General features: G+C 39.8%; 1 protein-coding gene and 1 pseudogene across 3 annotated transcripts in view; one reads left to right on the plus strand and one right to left on the minus strand.

The window, feature by feature from the left end:
* Window positions 1-272: 272 nt before the first annotated feature.
* On the minus strand, window positions 273-3,782 carry LOC101568850 (annotated as a pseudogene).
* Window positions 3,783-8,159: 4,377 nt separating this feature from the next.
* The window catches only part of Cdrt1 (CMT1A duplicated region transcript 1), a 31,357-nt gene continuing 14,634 nt past the window's right edge, over window positions 8,160-24,882 (plus strand). Inside the window, exons 1-7 of one of the 3 annotated variants that reach the window (XM_004634859.1) lie at window positions 8,336-8,840; window positions 10,753-10,929; window positions 12,690-12,890; window positions 12,984-13,111; window positions 15,405-15,527; window positions 17,556-17,665; window positions 19,667-19,867. In XM_004634859.1, the coding sequence (XP_004634916.1) occupies window positions 8,336-8,840; window positions 10,753-10,929; window positions 12,690-12,890; window positions 12,984-13,111; window positions 15,405-15,527; window positions 17,556-17,665; window positions 19,667-19,867 (1,445 nt within the window). Of the gene's footprint in view, window positions 8,841-10,752; window positions 10,930-12,689; window positions 13,112-15,404; window positions 15,528-17,555; window positions 17,666-19,666; window positions 19,868-24,882 lie in introns of all 3 variants that reach the window. The other 2 variants (XM_023719372.1, XM_023719373.1) reach the window with 2 other exon arrangements.

A 24,882-nucleotide genomic window follows, 5' to 3' on the forward strand; every position in this document is an offset into this window, starting at 1 on the left:
AATTGAAAAAGAAGAAAAATGCTAAAGGATGCCAGAGTGAACAGAAGGGAAAGCCATACAAAGACCCACTGTCCTTGAACTTGTTACAAATAAAATTTAACTGTAAATTAGAAACGCAAAGAAATAATCACAAGTGGCTCTAACATTCAATTGAAGTAACTGAGTTGTATAAGACATATTTGATCAGGATTGTCTGCCCTGCCTCCAGGCTAGAGTTAAACTTGGATAGTGGGTCTCTGGGGTGCTTTCACAACTGGAAGACAAACATTGGGTCACTGTTGACTTGAATCTGAGTCTATAGTCTTCTTCACATAATTTAAAGGAAAACGACCAGTCATTCCATTGATCTCTCCTTGCCACCAGTCAGGGTTGTCTTTGTTCATAACATTAATAAATTGTCCCTTGGAGAAATTGAGCTCCTCCTCATTATTTGCTACATAGTCATACATAGCAATCACCTGACATGCAGCATGAAAGGCAGGTGAGGTTCTTTCACTACTTGGACCCAGAAGTTTAACATGGCTGGCAGAGAACCAGCCCTTCTGTCATTTTCTTCCTCTGGCCTATAATTCCCCTTGCCACCACCCACTTGTATTTTTCTTGAGGATTAATATTAACTGTCTTGGTGCAAGCCTAAGCTGTTCAGCACCAGAAGCAACATATGCTGAAGTGATTTGGGTGATTTCAGGGTTTTTTGTTTGATGTTCCAGATTTGCTAGCACTCCCCAAATTCTCTTGCTCTTTTGGTTTGACATAGTTTGATGGGAAAATTCATTTTATCTCCAATACTTCCTGTCCACCATTCTCCATCTTTTCGTGTCACCAGTATTTCTTTACCTTCAGCAAAAGTCAAATCTCCTGGTTCTACACTTGAATATGGATAAAGTACAACATATTCTTCTCCAACTGGATGGGCTGTGGAGGTAGATTTCTTATTCATAGGTGCATGCAAAGCTTCTGGTTCTCCACTCTTTACTTCACTCCCAGGAATGGTCTTGATGTAAGATTTTGGAAACCATCCTCTCCCTCCATGCACCTCCCCAAACCACTGATTCTCTTGCTGCTCTAAGAAGGTAATGACGTCATGCTTAGAGAAGTTCAGGTAGCTATCCTTCTTTGCAGTCCAGGAACAAAGGGCCTGTGCTTTCAACTTTTCTACAACGTGCCCCTGTCCATGAATAGGTGATATGGACCCAGGGGACACAGTGCAAATAAAAACTGATTTTTTTTTCTGCCATGATGTATTAACAGTTAGGTTTGAAAAAGATACATTTTGATAATCAGTCACTGATGCTGGTTGATTTGAAAAAAGTGGCTCAGAAGAAGTTGAGGTAGCAGATAAAGATATGGTAGGAGGAAATAAAGCCTTCTTAGGAGACATAGTTTTCTCACTTGATGGCATTTTTTTTCCGAAGTTGCCTGGAAACAAGCTAAAGTTTCCTTGAAAACTGCCATAAAACTAATCAGGCTCTCCAATGGTTTTTTCATCAACCTGAATTATATCCCCAGAATTGAAAGTCAACTCATCACGGTTCCTTGCTTCAAAAGGGTATAATGCTCTATAATTCACCAAAGCAGTAGCTGTCTCACATTTTTTCTCTTCAGGTTTTTGTTCCTCTTGAATTTTTTCTTGTGTCTTTTCTTCCTGAAGTCGCTTTTGTTTCTCTTCTTCCTCCTTTCTAAGACTTTCTCTCCATAAATTTTATTTTCCTTGCTTTGCTTTCCTTGCAGCCTCATCTTCTAGTTTCTTTTTCTGTACTAGCTCTGATCTTTTTTTTCTTTTTTCAGTTTCCTTCAACTTATCATGCTTGATCTTATGAAGCTACTCAAGAGCTAACTGCTGTGTATTAGTTCCTTCGATCAATTATTAAATGAACCCATTTTTGACAGCTTAGATGCAGTTTCCTTATAAAGGACATCTAATTGTTCTTTAAGTCTTTGGCATAATTTTTCCTTTTCTACTGATTTCTTATGAAGTAAACTAATCCCTGAATCAGGTGTGTTATTCAGCTGTACGTTTTTAATTCTTTCATCTAATAATTGCTTCGCAGGCACCAAATAAATAAGCTTATTTTGCTATTCCTGAAGTTCTTGCTGAAGCTGCTTGATTTCCATAATTGCCAGGTCACCTTGCTTATCTAGAACTTCCAGCTCAGTCTTTTGTGTTTGCTTTCTGAGTCGGGCATCTTGTAACCCGCCTGAGATCTGCTGGTGTTTGCCATTCAGCGCTTCCAACTCAAGGTGAAGACTCTTCTTTTTAGAGTTTAACCTGACAATTTCTTCTTGTTCTCTATTCTTTCGATGGAGACGCTCCTGTTGATGAATTCTCTCCCATTCTAAACAACGTTGTCGTTCAAGTTCCTGTTTTGCTGCCTCTCGTCTTTCTATCTCTTCTTTCTTCCTCCCGCTGTCTCTCCAATTCCCGGTTTCTCCAAGCGCTTTTCTAATTCAAGTTGTTTCTTCCATTCTTGTTCTTGTAATTCTCTCTGCTTCCATTCCCACTCCTTCTCTTTCTGGGCTTTGCGTTCTGCCTCCCGCTGTTGCTGCTCCATCAGGGCCTGGCGCCACTTCTCCAGTTCCACCTTCCCTCGCTCATAGTTGGCTTTCTGCTTGTTTTCAAAAGTAACTGGTAATTTCTCTTGAGGTTCTTCTTGTGTCTTCTGATAGGAAGGCTGACTTCCATTAATTGAATCAGTTTGCTTTCCTCTTGTGAACGAGGGAGAGATGAGCTCAGGAGGCAGAGTCAGTGGCAGCAGCTGCCCAGCTTTGGTCACGTCAGTGAGGTGCATTGCAAGAATACGTTCTTAGCTTTTAGCTGTCCATCCCATCAATGTCAGCAAGAGTCCAACTAGTAGCTAGCTGAATTTGAAAAAGATTTGACTGACGAAGGGCATTTCTGGCTTGAAAACCTGAGAGGTAGCCACTCATGCTTTTGTCAAGGCTATCAATTTATTGCTGATACTTTACTTTATTTATTTTTTGTGGAACCAGGGATTGAATTCAGGCCCTTGCGCTTGCCAGGGAAGTGCTTATTCCACTGAGCCATCTTACCGGCCCAGCCAATACTTTAATCTTGAAAGCTGAGGAACTGCCCACTCTAAAGTGCCAGAATTGGGTGAGTTCCCTGAGAGTGAAGCAGTTGAGGAAGTTTAGATCCTAAATCAGTCAAAGACTGGGCCTTCTATATACTAGCACCACCAAATCCTCCCATCATCAGACTATAAGATGATGCATGAGGCAATGTTGAAGAAGAGTAAGGAATGGACAAAGGCTGGATGAGACTGGCGGTTCCATTTGGTAATGACAATGCACTAACAGAAGGCACTAGGGGAGCTTGCATTATTAAGGAAGAGTGGTCCCTAAAGTTGCAGAGGACAAGGTCACTGTTATAGGGGCAACTGGAGGCAATGACTGAGGAATGGACAGATTGGGCATGTGTCCCATCCCAAAATGAGCAGAAATTAATGGAGAGAACATAATGGGAGGGAGAACCACAGGAAACTGTTGGTCTTGAAGCTTTAGTTTGATGAGTTTCATAGCTATGGAGAACTCTTGCTAATCCATCTTCCCATCCTTATTCAAGTCTGACAAGGCCCATATTTCAGCTAAAACAGGAGCTGGCAGACCTTATTGTAAGAAAAAAAGTATGTGCTTGATCACCTGTTATGTAACCTCCTGAAGGTTTGAGGTGATCGAATTGTTTGTGATGCTTAGTATGTTCTTCAGAGGTAATAGCCCACATTTGGCCCCCCATTCATAGCTGTGGGAAATTGAGCCATCATGGTCCTGAATTTTTTTTGCTAGCTGTCAGCCATCTCAGAGCCCAGGTTCAATGTTACTTCATGAGTATTCAAGTTTCTCAATTTTGTATCTGTAGAAGGCTGATCTCATTCTTGACTTCACCAGCACCACCATGAACATCTGGAGCCCCAATGTGCCTCCCCCACATCAACACAACCTCGTGCCCAGCAGTGTGGCTGGCAGGTGTGGGGAGGTCCTGCTCCTCCCCGGTCCGTGGGTCTCAGGTCGCTGCAGCAAGCCTGTTGCGCATTGAGTCGCGCCCAATGAAGTTTTAATAGCATGAAAATTTCCACTCGTGGCATCATGTCAACACAAGTTGTAGAGTTTGAAACACTTTCATTTTTTTAAATTGGAGTGCTGCCTGTACCACATGATGACAAGGTGATAGACTACACAGCATAGCTTCTGAATGTTCCCTGATGATCACTTGACATGGGTGAAAGTCCTTTCATTTGACTGACTACCCCTACGAGCTTGATGAGGTGATGCTTTCCATTTCATGGCAAGGGAGTAGCAGGCTCAGAGGAAAAACTGAATTACCCAGGAACTCAAAGCTGCTTTGTAGCAGCCCAGCTTCATCCAAGGCCTCCTACTCTAAAGACTGTGCTTTTTCCTGAGTCAGGGAAGGTGGCTGTTGAGGAGACACAAAGACTAAGTTGAGACCAAGACAGCCTTAAGACCTCTGATACCACATCAGAACAGCAGAGCTGGGAGAGGGTGGTGCATGGTCTTTTGCTGAGCCAGCAGCAGCCCTGCCTCCTGGGCTTTTCTATAGCATATGGGAGGGAACGTTGAACAAGTGGAGGCAGAGGTGAGGGTAGAGCAGGGGTTAAATCAGAATCACAAACCAGAGTGAAGAGGGCAGAAAGGAAATCAAGGACCGGTATGAATCATTTGACCTGCTTATGTTCCTGGATACTTGAAAGCTGTCCAGAAGTGTGTCTCATTCCCAAAGTCCTTACTGGAGAGATGTTTTTTTACCTTTGGACTCCAATCCCTCACCCAGATGACACCTATATGCTTGCCTGCCTCTTTGCATACCCAGGGGTCACTTCCCCACACTGGCCTAGCCCCTCGGGCCATCTTGCACTGCTCTGCTGTGAAGGCACATCCTCATTTGGAGCACTAGATGCCAAATAGCTCCACTTATCCCCCAACCAGGCACATGCTTAGCCCTTCAGGAAGCAAAATCCAGAGGCAGCCAGGATGGCAGCCATAGCCTCTATCTCTCTCTCTCCCTCCCTTGCTGCAGGACATCCTTCATTCCTCTGTTCTCAGGAGGTTACCTGTGTCTTTTCTCCAATAAGCTATTCAGAAAAGTTGCTGTTGAGTACAGTGATAAAACACTATCAATCTTCACTGTTAGAGGAGAATTATGTGGTATGTAAATGTGTTACAGGGGACAGGATGAAGAATGGACCATGACCACTGTCTGAAATCCTATCTCTCGAGTTCTGATGAGGAGCCAGGCGAAAAGCTGCGTAGGTGTGTACATGTGATATTGTGTGTGTGTGTGTGTGTGTGTGTGTGTACCTTTACACTCTAGTACAAAGTGAGGTGGAGAGAGAGAGAGAGAGAGCAGAAGTCCTCATACTCCATCATCCTGCAGGTAAGAGATCATGCATCTTCTACAGATCAGGAAATGGAAGTTTTGGGCCAGGGAGATGGCTCAGTAGAATAAGCGCTTGCCTGGCAAGTGCAAGGTCCTGAGTTCAATCCCTGGTACAGGAAAAAAAAAAAGAAAGAAAATGGAAGTTTAGAAAGGCCACATAGCTAGTAAAGAACAAGGGTGAGATTTGAGCCAGTCTCTCTTTCGCAAGTGTATGTTCTTATGTGGAGCCACAGTCAACACTCACATATGGAATGAAGACTGAGTTGGGTGATATATGCCAGTCTTGTGGATCAAAATCCTAATGGATGTGACCCTTTAAAAGAAGCTATTCTGTTTGAGATCACTTCTGGGAGTCGTGCATCCTATCTTATGCATTCTGATTTTGAGCTTTCCTCTTCTGCCACCTCTTTTGTCTGGTGGATCAGATGAATTAGATGGTAAACATTTCTGTCTTTGTACACTTTTCTCAGAAAAGAATGAACTATTAGAATGAATTTCATTTCTAAAACCAGAACGTAACTGCTATTGCTAGCCCATACCCAGTGATGGTTTTTACTGTTTTTCTCTAATTGTGGTTGGCCTTCTGACATGAGTGCTAACAATCTACACAGCAAGGCACACTTGTTGGTTTCATCCAGGGTAAAACCAATAATAACAATAATAAGAGCAGAATTCATCTCCCAGGCATTATCTCATCTGAGGAGGTAGGCAGAGATTTTCATTATCTGCCTTAATCATTTTCATCTTCTTAAGTAAGGAGGATAACTGAGGCTCAGAGAGACCAGGTAGCTTGCCTAAGCTATAGCTTTCAAGTAATGGAGTCAGTTTGCAGCTAGTGTTGTCCGGAGTAGGGTGTTTATATCAGTGTCCCTGGGTGACTGTTGGTAGATTTCTCACAGTGATTTTTTTTTCCAGTTTTATTTTTTATTTTGAAGGTTTCAAAACTGTGAAAAGCTGAAAGGTTAGAACCATGAACACTCAGGTACTACATGCTCTTCATCCACATTCGCCAATTATTAGCACTCAGTTACATTTGCCATTGAATCTTTTTTTTTTTTTTTTTTTTTTTTGTGGAACTGGGGATTGAACTCAGGCCCTTGCTCTCGCCAGAGAAGCACTTATTCTACTAAGCCATCTCCCCAGCCCCACTTGCCATTGAATCTTTTAAGAAACTAAATAAGACCCTTAATCCTCTGGGCCATAACTGAGAGCAGAAGTCAACTTTTGGCTTGGGTTTCCCCAAAGGGCTATTTGTACACATTGATTTGTGTCTAATGCCCCACTTCATCATTCCTGATTGTCACAAACCAGAAATGAAGGGTAAAGATTTCAGAAAACAAATAAGATTTACATTTTCATGTCATTTTTTTGATTAAAAGTTACCCATATATTAACTCTTTATTTATTCATTCTGCACTGAGGATCAAACTCAGGACCTTGAGCTTGTGAGGCAGCTGCTTATGCTACTGAGCTATCTCCCAGGCTCATCACCTCTTTATATACATCTTGTTGTAGTATGTACGTACACACACACACACACACACACACACACACACATACATTGTAGTGGACATCAATTGTTTGCTTAAATCAATACTCCTAGTGACAATACAGAAGTTCATCCTTATCCAATATTTAGTTGTCTAAGGTTTTAGGTACTGTCAATCTTGGCTCGCATTATCAGTAACATCATCATCATGAGAGGTTAATACAGTCCAATAATATATTCAGAGAGAGAGAGAGAACATTTATAATTGTATTCTACCATATTGTTATAATTGTCCTACTTTATTATTCATTATTGTTGTAAATCTTTTACTTTGTGTATTTAATATAAGAATTATGCTTTCTCATAGGTATGGATGTATAGGAAAACACAGCATACATAAGGTTTGGTGCTGTCCATGTTTTTAGGAGTCCACAGGGATCTCAGACTCTATCCCCCAAGAATAAGTGGGGACAACTGTAATAAGATGATGCCAACAGGATAACAGCATATATCGAGGGTTACACATGCACCAGACAACTTTCTAAGTGCATTTCATTCTCACAAAAACTAAGAAGTGGCAGTGACCATTGTCTCTATTTTTAAGAGAGGAAATAAAAATTTAAAGGATTAAATAACCCACTCCTTGTTCACTGAGCTAGTAAGCAGCTGCGCTGGGGTCCAAACCCAGGAGTATGACTCAGACCCATGTGCTCGATTAACTCTACCACCCCTCAGGCACATGGACGGGCATGTGACTAGGCTTGAAACTGACCCCCATCCCCATGTATTTATAGGCCAAGAGAAATTTTTTGCCCCAGAAGTGGTTTTCTGCAGAGGTTTCTGATTAACATTCCAAAGCAATTAAATTAATTAAATTTGTATTAATCATCTGTTGTTTTTATTGAATAATGACTTAACAAACTGAATATAAATACATTTAAGATCACTGAGATGACATTCTTATAACCAAACAGCTATAAGTATAAAAAGTATATGTCTAAGTTTGTATTCATGAATATTTAAAAGCATCAATAACAGTGATTAAAAATGTTAAACATCAGGCTCCAGAATATGCATATATTTTCCTTTAAAAGAGAGTCCATATATTTCTTTAATTTGACAGGAGCACTCTTTTTCTAGAAATGAGATGACCGACTCTTTCAAAATATATGGCAGTTGCCTCCACATTTTGCAGTGCTAGGTTTAGGAGATTTAAGGTAAAGTCTTGTTTCCAAGGAGGTCAGTACAAAAGCCAGACTTCCCCCGGCAGTTTATGGAGCAGAGAACTTCCCATCTGGCTGTTCAGCTGTTTGCTTTTTCTCCAGGAGACGTTTATAAACTCTCAAGTGGGGTATTTATTTGTTTCACCTGTGCTTCTTCTAGTTTTTGCTGGTGTCGCTAATGGGAAAGAAGAACAAAATGGGTTGATTGTCATGAGAAATATGGAACCAAGGCTCAAAAATGCTCCCTACTTTCGTTGTGAGAAGGGAAACGATTTGATTCCTGTGTGCCAGAAATGTGAAACATGTGTTTTAGCATGGAAGATCTTTTCTACTAAACAGTGGTTCCAAAGGACCAGTGGCATATTGCAGAGGAAGTTTCTAGTTAGCATTCTACAGCAGCTAAATAGCTTGCATTTGTTACACTACTTCCAAAATATCCTGCAGACCACCCAGGGAAAGGATTTCATCTATCACAGGTCTGTGACTAACCTCAGCAGGAAGGAGGGGAAAGCTGTGAAAGCCTTCTCCAACCAACTGTCGGACGCAGCGGTGGAACAAGAGATGAAGGAGGTCTTGTACTGGTTTGGCGCCAGCACTCACAGGACTAAGGCAAATTACACCCTCCTGCTGCTGCAGATGTGCGACTACAAGTTGCTGCTCACTGCTGCCAATGTGATCAGAGCTCTGTTTCAGAGGGAGTGCAACAGTATCACAGGTAAACAAGTGCACAGACTGTGGGACCAGGAAGCAAGACCCCAGGGGCCTGAAAAGAGACTCAGATGGAGACAGTGCAGAGTAAAAGACAGGGCTGTTGGAACTTTGTCCTGAAACTCGATCCTGTTTATCAAAGGAAAAATCACTGAGTATGCCTTCTTTTAGGAAACAACAACAAAAACAAACAAACAAACAAAAAAAAAATCACACAAAGAAAATTCAGAATTTTTAACTGTGAGGATTTAAAATTGGATTTCTGCACATTTTCAGCCCGGAAATGGCTGGTTCCTGCCTTTGACCACTAAATACTGGTGTCTTTTTTTTTCTGCATTAGGAATGAGACCGGACTTGGGAGAGGTGGGGGGGGGGACTGCTAAATTTTTTTTTTCTTCAGCTGTCCTGCACAGAAACCAGACCAAGGGGTTAGGATTTATTAAATATCCATTCCATAATGCTCCTTGCTTTATGCATAAAATCAAACCTCAAAGTAAAGTTCGAGGTAGCTAAAGAGCCAAATTAGTCCAGGGCAATAGTTCTCAAAGTGTAGCTTGTAGCAGAGTCTCCAGGAGGGCTGCTAAAATATAGATTGTTGAGCTCCTGTGCCAGAACTTCCAACTCAGGGGGTCTGAAGTGGGATCCAAGATGAATATCTCTAACAAATTTCTAACTGTCACTGGTATTGCGGGGTAAGGGACCTCACTCTGAGCACCATTTGTGTAGGGTATTGGTGGGAGAATCTTGGAAGTGTTCAGCCAGTTGGTTCAGAGAAGCAAAAGAAACCAGAAGAGATGCAAGAGACTTGGGATTAGGAGTGGGTTAAAAACAAGTAGCCACTCCCAAGTATCTTCATTTTGTGGTGGACACATACCTGCAGTCCTCCCCGTGGTTCCCTTTCGGGGGCAGCATCACGCTGTGTGGGAATTGTCTACTGATACTACAGTTGTGTAAGTCCAATTATAGGTTGTCACAACCTTCCTGTTTTCCTGGGAGAGATTTTTCTTTTAAAAAGTTAAATTTTTGCCTGGTGTGTGGTGGCATACACCTATAATCCCAGCACTCTTGGATGGCTCAGTCAAAAAGGATTGCAAATTTAAGCCCAGCCTGGGCAATTTAGCAAGATCCATCTAAAAATAAAAATTATGTTTTCTAATTTGATTCAAGGGCAGTTTTTCATAGCACTGAAGAAAATTCAGAAAGCGCTCCAGAGAAGCAGTTGCAAGCTCATCTCATTCTCTCCTTACATATCAAACTCTAATGCATTTTGCATTGTAGATTAGCTTGCAGTCTGTCAAGATTTTTTGGGAGATTTTTGCATCAAAACTCAGAAGCCCAAATAAAAAATAGACATAACTAAATAAAGCCCAAATAAAATAATAGACATGTATAAAGTTGTCTCTGTACTTCTAGGAGATGGGTTCTAGTACTCCCTTTGGATAGCAAAGTCTGTGGATTCTCATGTTCCTGACATAAAATTGTGTAGTATTTTATGTAGTAATTGTAGTAGTCTGCATAAAGCCTGTGCAGTTGTCCCATATCTTTTTTTTTTTAATTTTATTTTTGCAGAATCAGGGATTGAACTCAGGTCCTTGCGCTTGCCAGGGAAGCGCTTCTCCCCGGCCCTTCTCCCATATATGTTAAATAGTTTCTAAACAACTTATGATACTGAATATAATGCAAATGTTATATAAGTAGTTGTTATGGTGTATTATTTAGGGAATAATAGGAACAACAAAGTCTAAATCTTTAAAACAGATACAATTTTTTCTGAATATTTTCAATCTGTGGTTGGTTGAATCTGAGAAAGTAGAAATTGTAGATATGAAGGTTGGCTGAAAAGTAAAATCATTTCTCTCTCTCACTTTTCTTCACATATCTGCTTAAATGGCAAACTTGTCTTGGTTTTCATTCTTCAGAGCTCAGTGAAGACTCCACTGATGTCTTTTTTTCCCCTGAGAAAGACTATAATTCCAAGTCGGAAACCTTACAAGTCCATTGGACAGCTAGACCCAGGCCTGCATCCTTTCCTTTGGCTAGATCCTTAGAAAGCAAAAATGTACTTGAAAATGAGGAGAGAGAAGCAACTAATATTGGTAAGTCAGCTTTTGGCAAAGAAGCCAAAATAGATGGTCACTTATTTAGATGGTTCAACCTATGATTTTTTTTTTTTTTTTTTTTTTTTTTTTACATTTTACAATAGGCTTATTGGAACCTAACTGATCTAAATCTGGGAGCATCTGGACTTATGCTCATTTGAACTGTAATTTTTTTTTCTTTCTAAAGGGGATATGAAGTATTAAGTGCATTTTTTACTTAGGAAAATTTTTCCTTATTGATTTTGGGGGTTGTTTTAAGGTTTCTTCCTCTGGTGGGAGGGAAGTACAAATATCCTTTATTGTGTGGCATGGGAGGGCTGTGGAAGAGAAGCAAGGACTCTGAGGGTGGGAGCTGGGAGCAGGGTTTTTATTGGGTTGGACTAGAGGCAGAGTTTGCATGGGTGGTTCCTTGTCCTAACTAGCGCTGACTAGAAATGGCTTGGTGCCTTTGAGAAAAACAAAAGAGGAAATTGAGGTTAACTGGGATAAAGAGGGAAGTCAGTCTGGGGGTGGGCACATCATTGGTCTTGGAGCCCCATGCCATGCCCGCTCTCTGCCATGATGACCCTGCGGACTTTTGTGTGGGCTCAAGCTCTTCCTATATACATGGAGGAGTCTGTGTTTATGAGATTAGGAAGTCTCCAGAGAAGTGGGAAGAAAGGCAGTTGCATCTGGAGATAAAGGATTTGGGGAACTAACATCCATTTAGCATCTATAGTCTTTTAGTTTCTTTGGTATTCTTTCCCTCACTTAATCATCACAGCTGGTGAGAGGACAAACAGATGGAGAGGGGTGCGGGGGATTGAACTCAGGCCCCTACACTTGGTGGGCAAGTGTTTTATCACTGGGCACACCTTCAGATCAACCAATATGATTTCATTTGTCCCTCTCCTCCTTCCCCAACCGTGTGTGTGTGTGTGTGTGTGTGTGTGTGTGTGTGTGTGTGTGTGTTCCAGGGATTTATTTTTTTTTTTTTTTTTTGGTACTGGAAATCAATTACTGGAGATTGAATCTGGGACCTTATGCTAGGCAGACGCTCTGCCCTTGATATACATCCTTAACCCTTCTTTACTTTGATAGCATCTCACTAAATTGCCCACCTAGACATGAACTTGTGATTTTTTTGCCTCAACTTCCTGAGTAGCTGGGATTACAGTTATGTGCCAGCATGGCTGCACTCTTTAAAAATTATTTAGCATTTTTTTCCTGTTGAGATATTTTCAGGGAAATTCTAGACACAATGCCATTTAAGATTTTGCTGCTATTGGCTGGTCAGATAGTTTAGGGGATTAAAGTGCCTGCTTAGGCAGAGACCAGCAGCTGGGGTTCAATCCCCAGAACCTGTGTGCTGGCCCCACCCCAGGGTACACTGAGATGGTGATTGAGTCTGGGAGTGGTGGCGCATGCCTTTAATCCCAGCGCTTGGGAAACTGAAAACAGGAGAATTATTATGAGTCCAATCTGTATAGTGACACCCTCTAGAACCTGCACTAAATAAAAATAAATAAATAAATAAATAAAATAAAAGAATTTGCTACTATCAATAATTGCCTTTAACTAAAGAGGCTGAAAAGTGCTGGCATGTTTCGTCAGGAAGTTTTATGTCCATGTGGCAAAAAAGATAAGAAGAATTCAGTGGCCTCAGGATACTGTCAGAGGAACTTCATTTTGGGGAGCAGCTTTTGGGACAGATTTTTGTCTGGCCCTAGAATTACTGCAAAGACAACTCAGCTGTGCCCCTTTCTCTGGCTTCACAGAAGAACAATGGAAGAGTTCACTCCAGTGCATTTCTGAGATGAATGAACTATTTTCTAGAAAACCAGGCATGCTCAGCCCAGGGGACGATCCCTGCAATCTGTTGATGGACCTGGATGATGTCAGAGATCTGTCTTCTGGGTTTAGCAAATACCGGGACTTCATCCGTCACCTGCCTGTCCATCTCTCCAAGTACATTCTAAGTATGCTGGGGTGGATGAAGGGATTTCTTAGAGAGCTCCCATCCTGGCATAGGTCTAGGTTGTGGGTCCATTTTTCTTCTTTTTCCCCCCCAGAAATGCTGGACAAAAACACCCTGAACAAGTGTGCTTCTGTGAGTCAGCATTGGGCCACTCTGGCTCAGCAGGTCAAGATGGACCAATCCGTGCAAACCTTCACTCAGAACCAGATTGTCGTCTTGCAGGTACTTCTGATGTGGGTAGACTTGTCTGGAAATCAGCTTCATTTCCATGTAGGGATTTACCTGACTATGAGTCTTTCTGTCTTGCTCGTGGACCTTCAGATGGCCACTTGCTCTGCATTAGCAGCTTCTTGGCATATAGCAGCTATGTGTGTGTGTGTGTGTGTGTGTGTGTGTGTGTGTGTGTATGATTTATATATTTAGTACAAGGTCTTGCTATGCAGTTCAGACTCATAGCGATCCTCCTGTTTCAACCTTCCCAGAACTGGGATTATAGGTAACATACTATAGAAATAATCCCTGAAAGTATAGCCTTAGAATTGGGATTATAGGTGTGAGTCATCATGCCCAGTTTTGGCGGCCTGCTTGGTGGGCCTGGGATAGGGCTGGTACAGCATGTGGTAGTGGAGATCCAACCCTGGTCCTTGAGCTTGCCAGGCAGGCACTTAGACCGCTGAGCTATTTTCTCCCAGGCCTGCAGCTACTTTTTTATGGTTGAGACTCTATAGTAACTGCCACTTGTTCTCTCATTATCAGTGGATCTAGGAGGAACAATATGTATAGAAACCTTTCAGGAACAGATATGCAGGACCTTTCCAACACCTCATAAAGTTAGGGTGTAGTTCACCAGTAGAGCCTACTATACTTGCCTAGCATGTGTAAAACCTTGGGTTCCATCACATACATGAAATCAAAACAAAACCTCAAAGCAAGGAATTCTCTTCCCTCCTCTAAGGAGTTATCTTGAAGCTTACACAATAAGAAAAGCCATGATTATGTTTCTTAACCTCACTGTGAAACATAATAGTTTATAGTGACACGAGGTATGTTTAGAACAGTTTTCTTGATATTAATCATCTCTGGCATTTTTGCTTTTTTGCCTGAAGCCTAACCCTAAACCATGAAATCTTGAGAGCTTGGATTTCTTTCTTTCTTTCTTTCTTTCTTTCTTTCTTTCTTTCTTTCTTTCTTTCTTTCTTTCTTTCTTTCTTTCTTTCTTTCTCTTTTTTAAGCAGAGAGATGACAAAGGATGAGAGGAAACAGGCATGGTAGGGCAGGCCACTGTTTGGCATCTGCTGACAGTTCCTGCTGGTTCTTTTCCAGGGCTTGGCATTATTCATCATCCTGGACCTGTTTGAACATACTGTTGATGTAACTGGCTAGGTCTTGGCCTATCTTTATCTTTATTTATTTATTTATTTATTTATTTTTTGGGGCCTATCTTTATTAGCCAATAGTTAATCCACATCCAGGTTTTGCTAACAGCTAGATTTTTTTCTTCCTCCTGAATAGTGGGAATGAAACAGCAATTTCTTCTTAAAACATATTTAAAAATTTTTCTCAAAATGAACAGGTAACATTGTATGTATTTATTGTATACAATATGGTGTCTTGAAATGTATTTACAGTGTGGAATGATTAAACATAGCTAACAGATATATCATACCTCAAATATTTTCGTTTTTGTAGTGACAAATAATCTTTGCATTTTAAAAGAATGCAACATATTGTCACCATTGTTGTCTTACTTTATGATTGATCTCTTGAATTTATTCCACCTACTGAACTATAATTATATATCATTTGACCAACATGTTATGTCTCCTGCTTCCTTTTAATCACTATAAGCTTATTCACAGTTATTTAGTTTCTATTTGAGATGAACTTTCTTAGAGTCCACACATGAGTGAGATCATGTAGTATTGTTTATCCTTATTTTTTTATTTTTTGGAAGAACTGGGGATTGAGCTTAGGCCCTTGTGCTCACCAGGCAAGTGCTTATTCTACTGAGCTATCTCCCTGGCCCTGCTTATCTTTATTTTTATTTATTTATTTATTTATTTATTTATTTTTTAAGAATATAGTACAGGGTTTACAGGGTCTCACTATGTAGATCAGACTCATAGTGATTATCTTGTTTTTAGCCTCCCAAGTGCTGGGAATACAGGTGTACACTACCACACCCAGTCTCAGTCACTATCTTGGTGTGTCTGGGGGCAGGGCTGGCACAGCATTCTGGGGATCAAACTCTGGCCACTATGCTCTGCTGAAGCCAGCCCTGAGATCATGCAGTATTTGTCTTTTTATGCCTAGCTTATTTTTTTTGGCCTCCATCCATATTGTTGGAAATAACAGGTTTTGTTTCTTTTTTTATGCTGAATAATATTACATTGTATACACGTTTTCTTCATCTATAACAGACATGTGAGCCAATTTCACATCTTGGCTACTGTGAATAGTACCACAATAAACACAGGATTACAAATATCTAAGTTTTGCTTTCTTTTTCCCCCAGGGGTCCTACACAAGGGGAATAGAACCCAATTATGCCAACAGGCTTCCTATCCCTGTTCCTAAAATGACAGATGATGGGAAGCGAATGCGTGCAAAAAATCAAAAGTGGAAACTGAGAACAAAGGTGGGTTTCAATGACATGTGGGCCAAGGAAGGATGAGGGTCATCTTTCTATTGGCCATTTAGGGCTGATGTGCAGACTCAGGGATGGACACGGGATCATGAGAGGAACTGTTCTCTAAGGAAGATCACAGTTTTTCTGTTGTTACCCACTTGCAAGTTACTTCCTCTCTACAAGCCTCCAGATATCCTCATCGGTTTTAACGAGTGGATTGATTGGACTGCCCTTGCAGGATTCTTCCTTATTTCAGATTCTATGGCCGTGTCCTATGTCCCTGGCATCTAGTATTCTAATGGAAAATTCAGAGGTCAGGGGCAGCATCAGCCATGGGTGGGATTCCCCTCAGTTCTAACATCCCATGTTCCTCCTGGCTACTTGCGTCTGGGGCTCAGCAAGGGGCAAGACATGAGATAGGTCCAGGGCTGGTCCAGATGATCAACTTTCTCATCTTTCACTTCCAGAGAAGAATGAATTATAGGAACCCCCTCTTCCATTTTCTCTTAGGCGGTACTAAAGGGTAAAGACTTTTGGAACTTTATACATTGACTCCTCAGGCTCATTCTTCTCTACTGAAGGAAGGAGAATGAGTGGAGTAAGGTCTGCATCTGAGCAAGAGTCCAAAGCATGGCAAAGAAAAAGCTAAGGTTTAGAAGGAAGCTTCAGAGATGTCCCCAGCGCTCACAGATGAAAACACGGTGTTATGGTTTTCTTTGCTTTCATGATAAACTCACTCTGCTTTTTTCTTCCTGTTCATCCAGTGTGAGTGCTACGTCCTTTGAGGGTGAAGTATGGCAGCAAAAAAGAATAGAACTGGGAGCCCAGTTCAGGCATCTATACCAGAATTTATCGTGCTTGGAATGCCATAGCTTCTTAAAATGGATGCGATGGACAAGGTGGGGGTGGGGGGAGGAAGGAAGAAAGAGTGAAAGGAAGAAATGAAGGAAAGGGAAGTGTTCTGTGGGGAGTGATTGACATGAAAGTGAAAAGGAAGGGACCTTGAGAATAACCGCTCCCAGCCTCCTGGAGTGCATAGTTAAGTTTAAAGCAGATCTATAGGTCAACACACAGCAGAATCTACAATAAATTATTCTCAGAGATGTTTGCTTTGGCCATTGTGTCCCTACTGGTGTGTAGGTTGACCTGTTGTATAACAAACCATTCCATTTATTCCCTGTCCCCTGACCAAAACTACTATACAAATTGCTGAAAGTGCCTTTCTTCTACCTCTTTGTCCTCCTGTTTTTGAGTTATAAATAAATGACTGCAGAGGTTTTAGCTTGCTGCTGTTTCCCAGAGGCTCCCTTATGCTGAAGAAGCAGCCTTTCTGGATCCTCTCAGTAACTGAACTATAATTTTCATCTCCAAGTAATCTTCCATCCTTTATGCCACCATGGTTGTATACTGCAATAGTACCCCTATTGAAACTTGAAAAAAATGTTTTTTTCTCCCCAAATCTCAGATACCTCATCTGTAAAATACTGAGAATATTTTGGGGCAAGTGATATTTGTCAGGCAGCTATACTGACAAATGAAGGTACAAGATTATGAAAACTTGAAATTCAAATGCATCGAGTGTAGCAACTTCACACAGGGAAGAAGTTCCTGTTGGTTGTATTTTGTACTATCGGTTATACATAATATAAATATGAAAGCCTGATTTCGATGAAATGGCTGGTCAAAGAGTGTTGTTATTTTATGTTGTGAGTATATCCTTTGTGAGCCCATTTTCAAGAAAGTTGTATTCTCAGCGGCATTTATAATTCAGCCTTGAAAATTCGTAAATTTGCACATGTAGAAAATGCAAAGAGGTGAAGGGTGATTTAGAGCTTTTGCAATTCGTTAGCTCACGGCTTCCTTTGAGGCCTTCTTGTGCCCCACTCCTTCCTACTCCTATCACCATGAAGCAGCAGCTGCAGCTTTAGAAGGAAGAATCCATCAACTCTTTCAACCTAGTCAGGAAAAATTAGGGCAGCATTTGGAAGCCTCAGTAGAGCTGACACCATACTTTGATTCTGAGCCTTCTCTTTTTAGAATGACTACAACCTGTGGACTGCGTACCAGAACCAGGACACTCAGCAGGTCCTAATGGAGGAAAGAAATGTTTTCTGTGGGACCTATAATGTCCGCATTCTTTCTGACATGTAAGTACTGAGGTCAGAGTCAAGGGCTTTGGGGACCCTCAAACTACCAATACTGATATCTTACGATTCTCCTGACCTGGTTGGCTGGCATAGACAGTCTATCCTCACCTCTAGCTTCAGCCAGAACTAACCCTTGTTCCCCTTTGGATTTTGCACCATTCTTGGCAACTGGGAGAGTACATGTGTTCTTCATCCATTTTTGATACACTGGCCATAGCATTTTGCATATGTAATAATGCATAAATTTTTTCTTTTTAAAGATACTTTACTGTTCTATCCCAATTTGAGAACATACTTGTTTAAAAGAAAGAAAAAAAAACTTCCAAATACCAGGAGCTGTATAGAGAAGGCATTTTCTATAATCTTGTCCTCCAAATACCACTAATACTTATGTCTGTCCTTTAGAGTTTTTCTTTGCATATATAAAACATATTTTAAGGCTGGGGAGATAGCTTGGCAGTCTAAACACCTGCTTGTCAGGTGCAAGAACCGGGATTCGATCCCTGGTACTGCAAGCCATGCTGACCCTACACAGAGCTAACAACTGAAACTGGGCGTGGTGCTTCATACCTGTAATCCCAGTGCTGAGGAGGCTGAGACAGGAGGATCACTAGGAGTCCAGGTTGCATAGTGAGACCTTGTACCTAACAAACAAAGAAACAAGTAAAAAATCATATCTATCTATCTATCTATCTATCTCACATTTTAAGTAGGAATTAGGTTGTGCTCTAAATTTCTGTAACCCAGTTCAGCAAAACACTGTGGACACCTTTCCATGTTATATATGAAAATTACATTTATGATAATTGGGTTATATGATATCATTTGGATATGCTACAAGAAGGCTCTGTAATAGTCAAATTTCTGTATTCTTTAGGCTTAAGCCTTTACTCTTTATTCACAAGGTTTTGTGGAAGCCAAATCTACATCATTTTTAATCACAAGTCTTATTAACAAATCGCATCTTGGAGATAGAACAGTTAGTATGGGAAGGTAGAGGCGAGTAGTGTGCTAATTACTGCTTTTTAGTTAGTTGAGTCATAAATAGGAAAGATGAAATTAGGAGAAAATTACAAGAATTTTCCCTCATATTTAGAGTAATTATACATTCTGATTTCTTGGAAAAATTCTACTTTTCTCGTAGTCCTAGTGTACTTAAAATAGCATTTCCTTTTGAAATAAAACGTCTTATTTTGTTATTCTGTTTGCTAATCATTCTATGATAGGAAAATTAATTCAAATCACTTGGTTTATTGATGTCTAAGCTTATTGAGAGCCAGGTTTTTGTTTTATTCATCTTTGCATTTCCCATGGTTCCTTCTAACACAGACCTTTAAACCTAATACATGTTGCCTAGAAACACAAATGAAAGAAAGAAGGAATTTTTGAAAGAAAGAAAGAAAGAAAGGAAGGAAGGAAGGAAGGAAGGAAGGAAGGAAGGAAGGAAGGAAGAAAAAAAGAAAACAAGAAAGAAAGGCAGCACATATCAGGGTTCTTTGAGATTTTCCCTGAAAAAACTTTTCCAATTGTCAAATATATCCTATTCTCTTCCTTAGGGATTTGACACACATGGACAAAATATTTTTTGTATTTCTATTTTATGATTTTTACCTTATGTCTTTAGCTTTTTATATTGAAGATAAAAGATTTCAATACAAGATAATAAGAGGGTAATAATGGTTAATACATTATATATTGTTATCTTTAAATTAGTTAGAGTATAAGTTTAGTTGTCCAAACAACATTAGCACAAATCTTTTTTTAGGTCTTTAGATTTTGAGTGTACCTGATATGGATTTTCATCATGGCGTGAGTTAAGGATCTATCAGGGCCCATTGGTACCTGGCCCTGACTTCTGTTGCCTCACTTTCTGGAAACATCTAAAATTTATATTTGTACTGCTACTATAGGGAAAGGTTAAGGTGCTTAATAAGTTCCAAGAAGGACACTAATTCTTCTTTCATGCATTATCTAACCTTCCAACTCAACCTCAAAACTCAGGTGGGACCAAAACAGAGTCATTCATTTTTCTGGGGGAGATCTGGTAGCTGTGTCATCTAATCGGAAGATCCATCTCCTGGACATCTCACAAGTCAAGCAGTTACCCATCATGTTTCGAGGCCATGTTGGGAGTATCCGGGCCCTGTTCCTGTGCGAAGAGGAAAACTTTCTCTTAAGTGGGAGTTATGACCTAAGTATCAGGTAAGCAGTTGAAGGAGGTCCTGATCGCCCTTCTACCTACAGCGTGGGAAGCTCATGGAAGAAGCACGCAGGCCTTTGCAGTTCTGGATTTATTGAAAAGGCATCCTAAATGCTGTCTACTTCCATACTATCTACAGTCGACTTTTTTGACCATATAAATCCAAGATTATATTGTTTAAGGTATGAATGAGATAGATTTACAATAGTTATCAGACATGTCGTTCACTTGGCAGCTGGGAACTATAAAGTATTTCTTTTTTAGAATGCTTAGGTGAAAACATAATTTACATTTCTTTTTATATATTTCTTGAGGGTTAAGTTTTGTGGACATGAAATATAATACAATACAAAATAGTGCTTAAAATGTATATAGTTATGTGCTTTAAACAATATAATATTTATGATTACTCAGACTGAAAAATAGAATATTATCTGTCCCCTAATCACACAGTATGCCCTTTCCTTATCCCTTTCTTTCTTCCTTCCAGCCAGAGGTAATATTACCCCACATTTTGTATTCATTATTCTCTTGTATTTCTTTATAGCTTTTGCTTGCTTATACAGCCCAAATAATTATTGTTGCTCACTATTGAGCTTAATACAAATGGACTCATATTTTAAAAATTCATCAGCACTTGATTCTTATACTAGGTCTGTTTGTGAGATCCACCCATACAATGGAAGTAGCAATCATTTATTATCACAGAGATTTAGTGTTTTATTGGATGAATATACTGTAGCTTGTTTATTCTTCTGTTAATGGATGTTTGCCTTATTGCTGGTTGTTAATTCTTCTGAAGAATGACCTATGCATACTCTTGGCTGTTATCACTTGGTGCTTATGTGGGTGAGTCGTTACTCTCTTCAAGTCTTCATTAACACTTTGAATTGTTAGTCTTGATGTTTCTTTGCCAGTCTGCTGAGTATTAAATAAAACCCCATTGAATTTTTACCTTTAACTTCCTTTTTTTAATGAGGTTGAACATCTTTTCAGATGTGTATTATGGTTCTACAGGAAAACAGTACCAGTAGGGTGTATATGTAAATAGGAAGAGATTTATTGTAAGGTATTGGCTTGTGTGATTGTGGAGGTTGGCAAGTTCAAAACCTGCAGTGTGGCCTAGCAGCTTGGAGCTCTGGAGCTCATAGATTTGCTCATATGACTACCAAGTCAGTTAATCTTGGCTGTTTGTAATACTCTAAGGTCTGTGTACATGTTTAACCTACTTCCTCCCTAGTGATGGGCACTAGCTTGTCTCTGACTAATGCTCATTAACCATCTTCATGCATTTTCATATAAAACCCTTTACAAACGTTGCAGTTTTTTTTCCTCTCTTTTTTTTCCTTCCTTTCTTCCTCCCCCAACCCCTACCAGTATTCAGGGCTGAACACAGACAGGGTCTTTGCAGGGAACTATATCTCTAATTCTTTTTATTTTTCATTTGATGCAGGGTCTCACTAATTTGTTAAGTTGCCTAGGCTGGGCTTGAGCTTGTGAACCTCCTGTCTCAGTTTCCTACAGTGCATCCAGGCATACATGTGTCTATCTATAGGTTAGGTAGCACCTAATTGATTAAGATGTACCAGGTTGAATTCCAGGATGACCTTCTCAGTCTACATTCTCACCAGCAGGCCCCTGGTATTGCTACTTCCCTAACAACATTGAACACTATCCAGTTTTCAAATATTAGCGAAGTAGATCTGTGTAATTTCCATGTGCATTAGTAATTTTGCTTCCTAATGGATTTGTTTATGACCTTTCACGGCTTCTTTTGTAAGTTGTCTGAGGATATCTGTTTGCCTACTTTTCTGTTCAAATGGCTCTAATTTTCTTTTCTTTTCTTTCTTTCTTTTTTTATGGAACCGGGGATTGAACTCAGGCCTTTGTGCTTGCCAGGCAAGCGCTTATTCTACTAAGCTATCTCCCTGGCCCCAAATAAATCATCCTTTTTTGTTTTTCTTTCTTTCTTTTTTTTTTTTCTTTTTTTGGTGGTAGAACCAGGGATTGAACTCAGGATGTTGTGCTTGCCATGCAAGCACTTATTCCACTGAACTATCTCCATGGTCCCTCTAATTGTCTTATTGTCAGTTGTTTATATTTCTTTCTAGATGTTAGTCCTTTGTCATTTTCAAAATAGCAAATATCATCTGCTTTTATTTCATTTATTGACTTTGCTCACGGTGTCCTTTGTTGAACAAAACTCCTTAGTATTGATGTAATAAAATTTATCATTTTTCAGATTCTCTCCTACCCATGGCTGTGGTTCTTCCCACAGAGATACTTTCTAATATTTCTTTTTGTTAACTTTATGGTTTTACCTTTTGTATTTAGCTAATCCATCTGTAGTCCAATTTTGTATGTGATATTAAATAGTATTTCCATTTTTTAATTTATTTTTAAATAAGGTCAGTAGGTTTTCCTCTCAGAGCCATTGCTAAGTAACTTGCCATTTACCTCACGGATTTGTAGCTCATCTTTATCATGTAGTCGTTTCCCACACATGTGGAGGGATGTCTCTGGGATCCATTCTAGTCTATTGGTCTACTTTTTTGTTCTGACACCAAAAACCATTCTTTTTAAATCTTCTAAATTTTTTAAACTTGATTTTACTTTAAAGAGTATAAACAAAAACAAAAGCATAAACATGCATCAAAAGCAAAGACAAAAACAGAGTAACATGCAACAATGCATATGGTATAGATTTTTGAAACAAGAATAGCAAACTAACAATGGTGGTTGTATTACATATTTTCATCAACAAATCTGTTGCTCAGATGAACTGATACAGGTATACAAGATTGGGAAAATAATTGAACATTAATGCTTGCTTTCAATAAGCCTTAATTTCTTTCTTTTTTAAAAATTTATTTTAAAGAGAATATAATTATAATTGTTATGACATTAGAAGTATTTTTTTGGGCAGCTCAGGCTGCCTTAAGGGTGGGTCTGGTAAGGCATGTTGAGCTGGGGATGGAACCACGGTATCCTGAGCCTGATTGCGTTTGTATAAGCAGGCCCTTAAACAACTGAGCTAACTGGCAGGCCCCAAACAGTTTTTCTTTCTATCTTTCTTTCTTTCTTTTTTTTTTTTTTTTTTGTGGTACCAGGGATTGAACTCAGGACCTTAAGCTTATTAAGGTAAGCACTTATTCCACTGAGCTATCTCCCCAGGCCGTGATAGGACATAAGAAATGGTACACATTTATTTTTTATTTTTATTTATTTTTCCCATTTATGGAAAAATGTATGAGACTCTGTATTTGGTGCAGTCTCACTATGCAGTTTGGACTTGTAGTGATCCTCCTGCATTCAGCCTCCCCAGTCCTGGGATTACAGGCATGTGCCACCATGCCCAGACTCGTTTGCTGGCTCAGCATGAACTGGGGGCGGGGCTGGCACTGTGTATGGAACTGAGATCAAACCCTGGTCCTTGTGCTTGCCAAAGCAGGCACTTAGTCTGCTGAGCTATCTTGCCAGCCCTAATGGTACACATTTAGAAGAACAAGATGAGAGGTATTCAACAGTGGTTTCTGTATTGCACTTTGCTGTCTTCAGTGTTTTTAATGATGCATTTGATAGGTGTTTTAACATATCACAGTGGGGCCATTTCTACTCTTTTCTATGTTAACAGCTGTGGTATATATGTTTTGAGATAGAGCATAGTGAAAGCTTGAATTGAGAATGTCTCCCAAAGGCCTCATGTCAGCACAGGTGGGACTTTTTAATTGTGATTGCATTACGGGGTAATACTTAACTTCCCATAGGTGGTGGAGGCTGATTGGAAAAAGTGTGTAACTGGGGGCTTGACTTGGAAGGGCATTGCTCCCATTCAAGATTCCCTCCTTTTCTCTCTTCTTCCTGGCTGTGATGGTGTGAGCCCCTTTTTGAGTATTCCCTTCTTCTGTGCTGTATCTTCCATGATGCTCACTGACCATGGACAGTAACCATGAGCCAAAATAAGCCCTTCTCCCTTTAAGTTGTGGGTATAGGGTATTTGTCCCAGCAAAGAGAAAATTATGTCAATGGTCTTTGTTCTTTCTTAGAGCTTTAAGTTTTTCTTTTTAAAAGTCTTGTATATGCTTACTAACTACCTACAATCTTATAATTCTGTTGCTTTTGTAGATTATATCTTGTCTTTGCTTCTATTTTGAAATTGGTTATTGCTGGAATAGAGAAATGTTACTGACTTTTGTAGGTTGATTTTGTTTCCAGCAAGCTTGCTATGTGCCATGTTGATTTGGCTTTGCTATGTAGATGATCTTATGCTGGTAGAATATCTATCTATCTATCTATCATCTATCTATCTATCTATCTTTTCTTATAACTTTGCCTGGGTGCTCTAGTGTCATGATAAGCAGTAAGACTGAGAAGAAGGCATTGTCATCTGTTCGTTTTTTGAAGGGACTGCCTCTGCAGTTTCTCCATTTAACATACTGCTTGATATTATGGCTTTGGTTTATAGGTTATACTAAGTCAAGGAAGTTCTTTGTATTTTATATTTCAAAAACAGATATGCAGATCAACAGAGGAGAATAGAAGCACCTTAAGGCCATAATGTTAAACAAAATAAATCAGACACACAAGGTTCAACATTTCATTATTTCTCTTTTACTAGAAACCTAAAGTATAAATAATTTAAAAAGCAAAATAAAATATAGATAATAGGAAACAGCAAGGTAGCCCCAGACACATTAAGTCATCTATCTTTGACAAAGGAACCAAAAGTATATGCTGGAGGAAAGACAGCCTCTTTGACAAGAGGTGCTGGAAAAACTGATTACACACATTCAGAAGATTGAATCTAGAGCCATAGCTCTCACTGTTTTTTTTTTTTAAAGTAGAATCAAAATGGGTGAAAGACATAAAAATTAAAACAGAGACAATATGCTGGGAGGTAACATAGGTAGAAATTTTGAAGATATAGGCACTCAAAATAACTTTCTAAACAGAACCCAATTGTACAAGAAATAGCATCAAGAATCAACAAATTGGATTATATCAAATTAAAAAGCTT

The sequence above is a fragment of the Octodon degus genome, unplaced genomic scaffold, assembly GCF_000260255.1.
Source record: "Octodon degus isolate 3935 unplaced genomic scaffold, OctDeg1.0 scaffold00067, whole genome shotgun sequence".
Taxonomy (NCBI): domain Eukaryota; kingdom Metazoa; phylum Chordata; class Mammalia; order Rodentia; family Octodontidae; genus Octodon; species Octodon degus.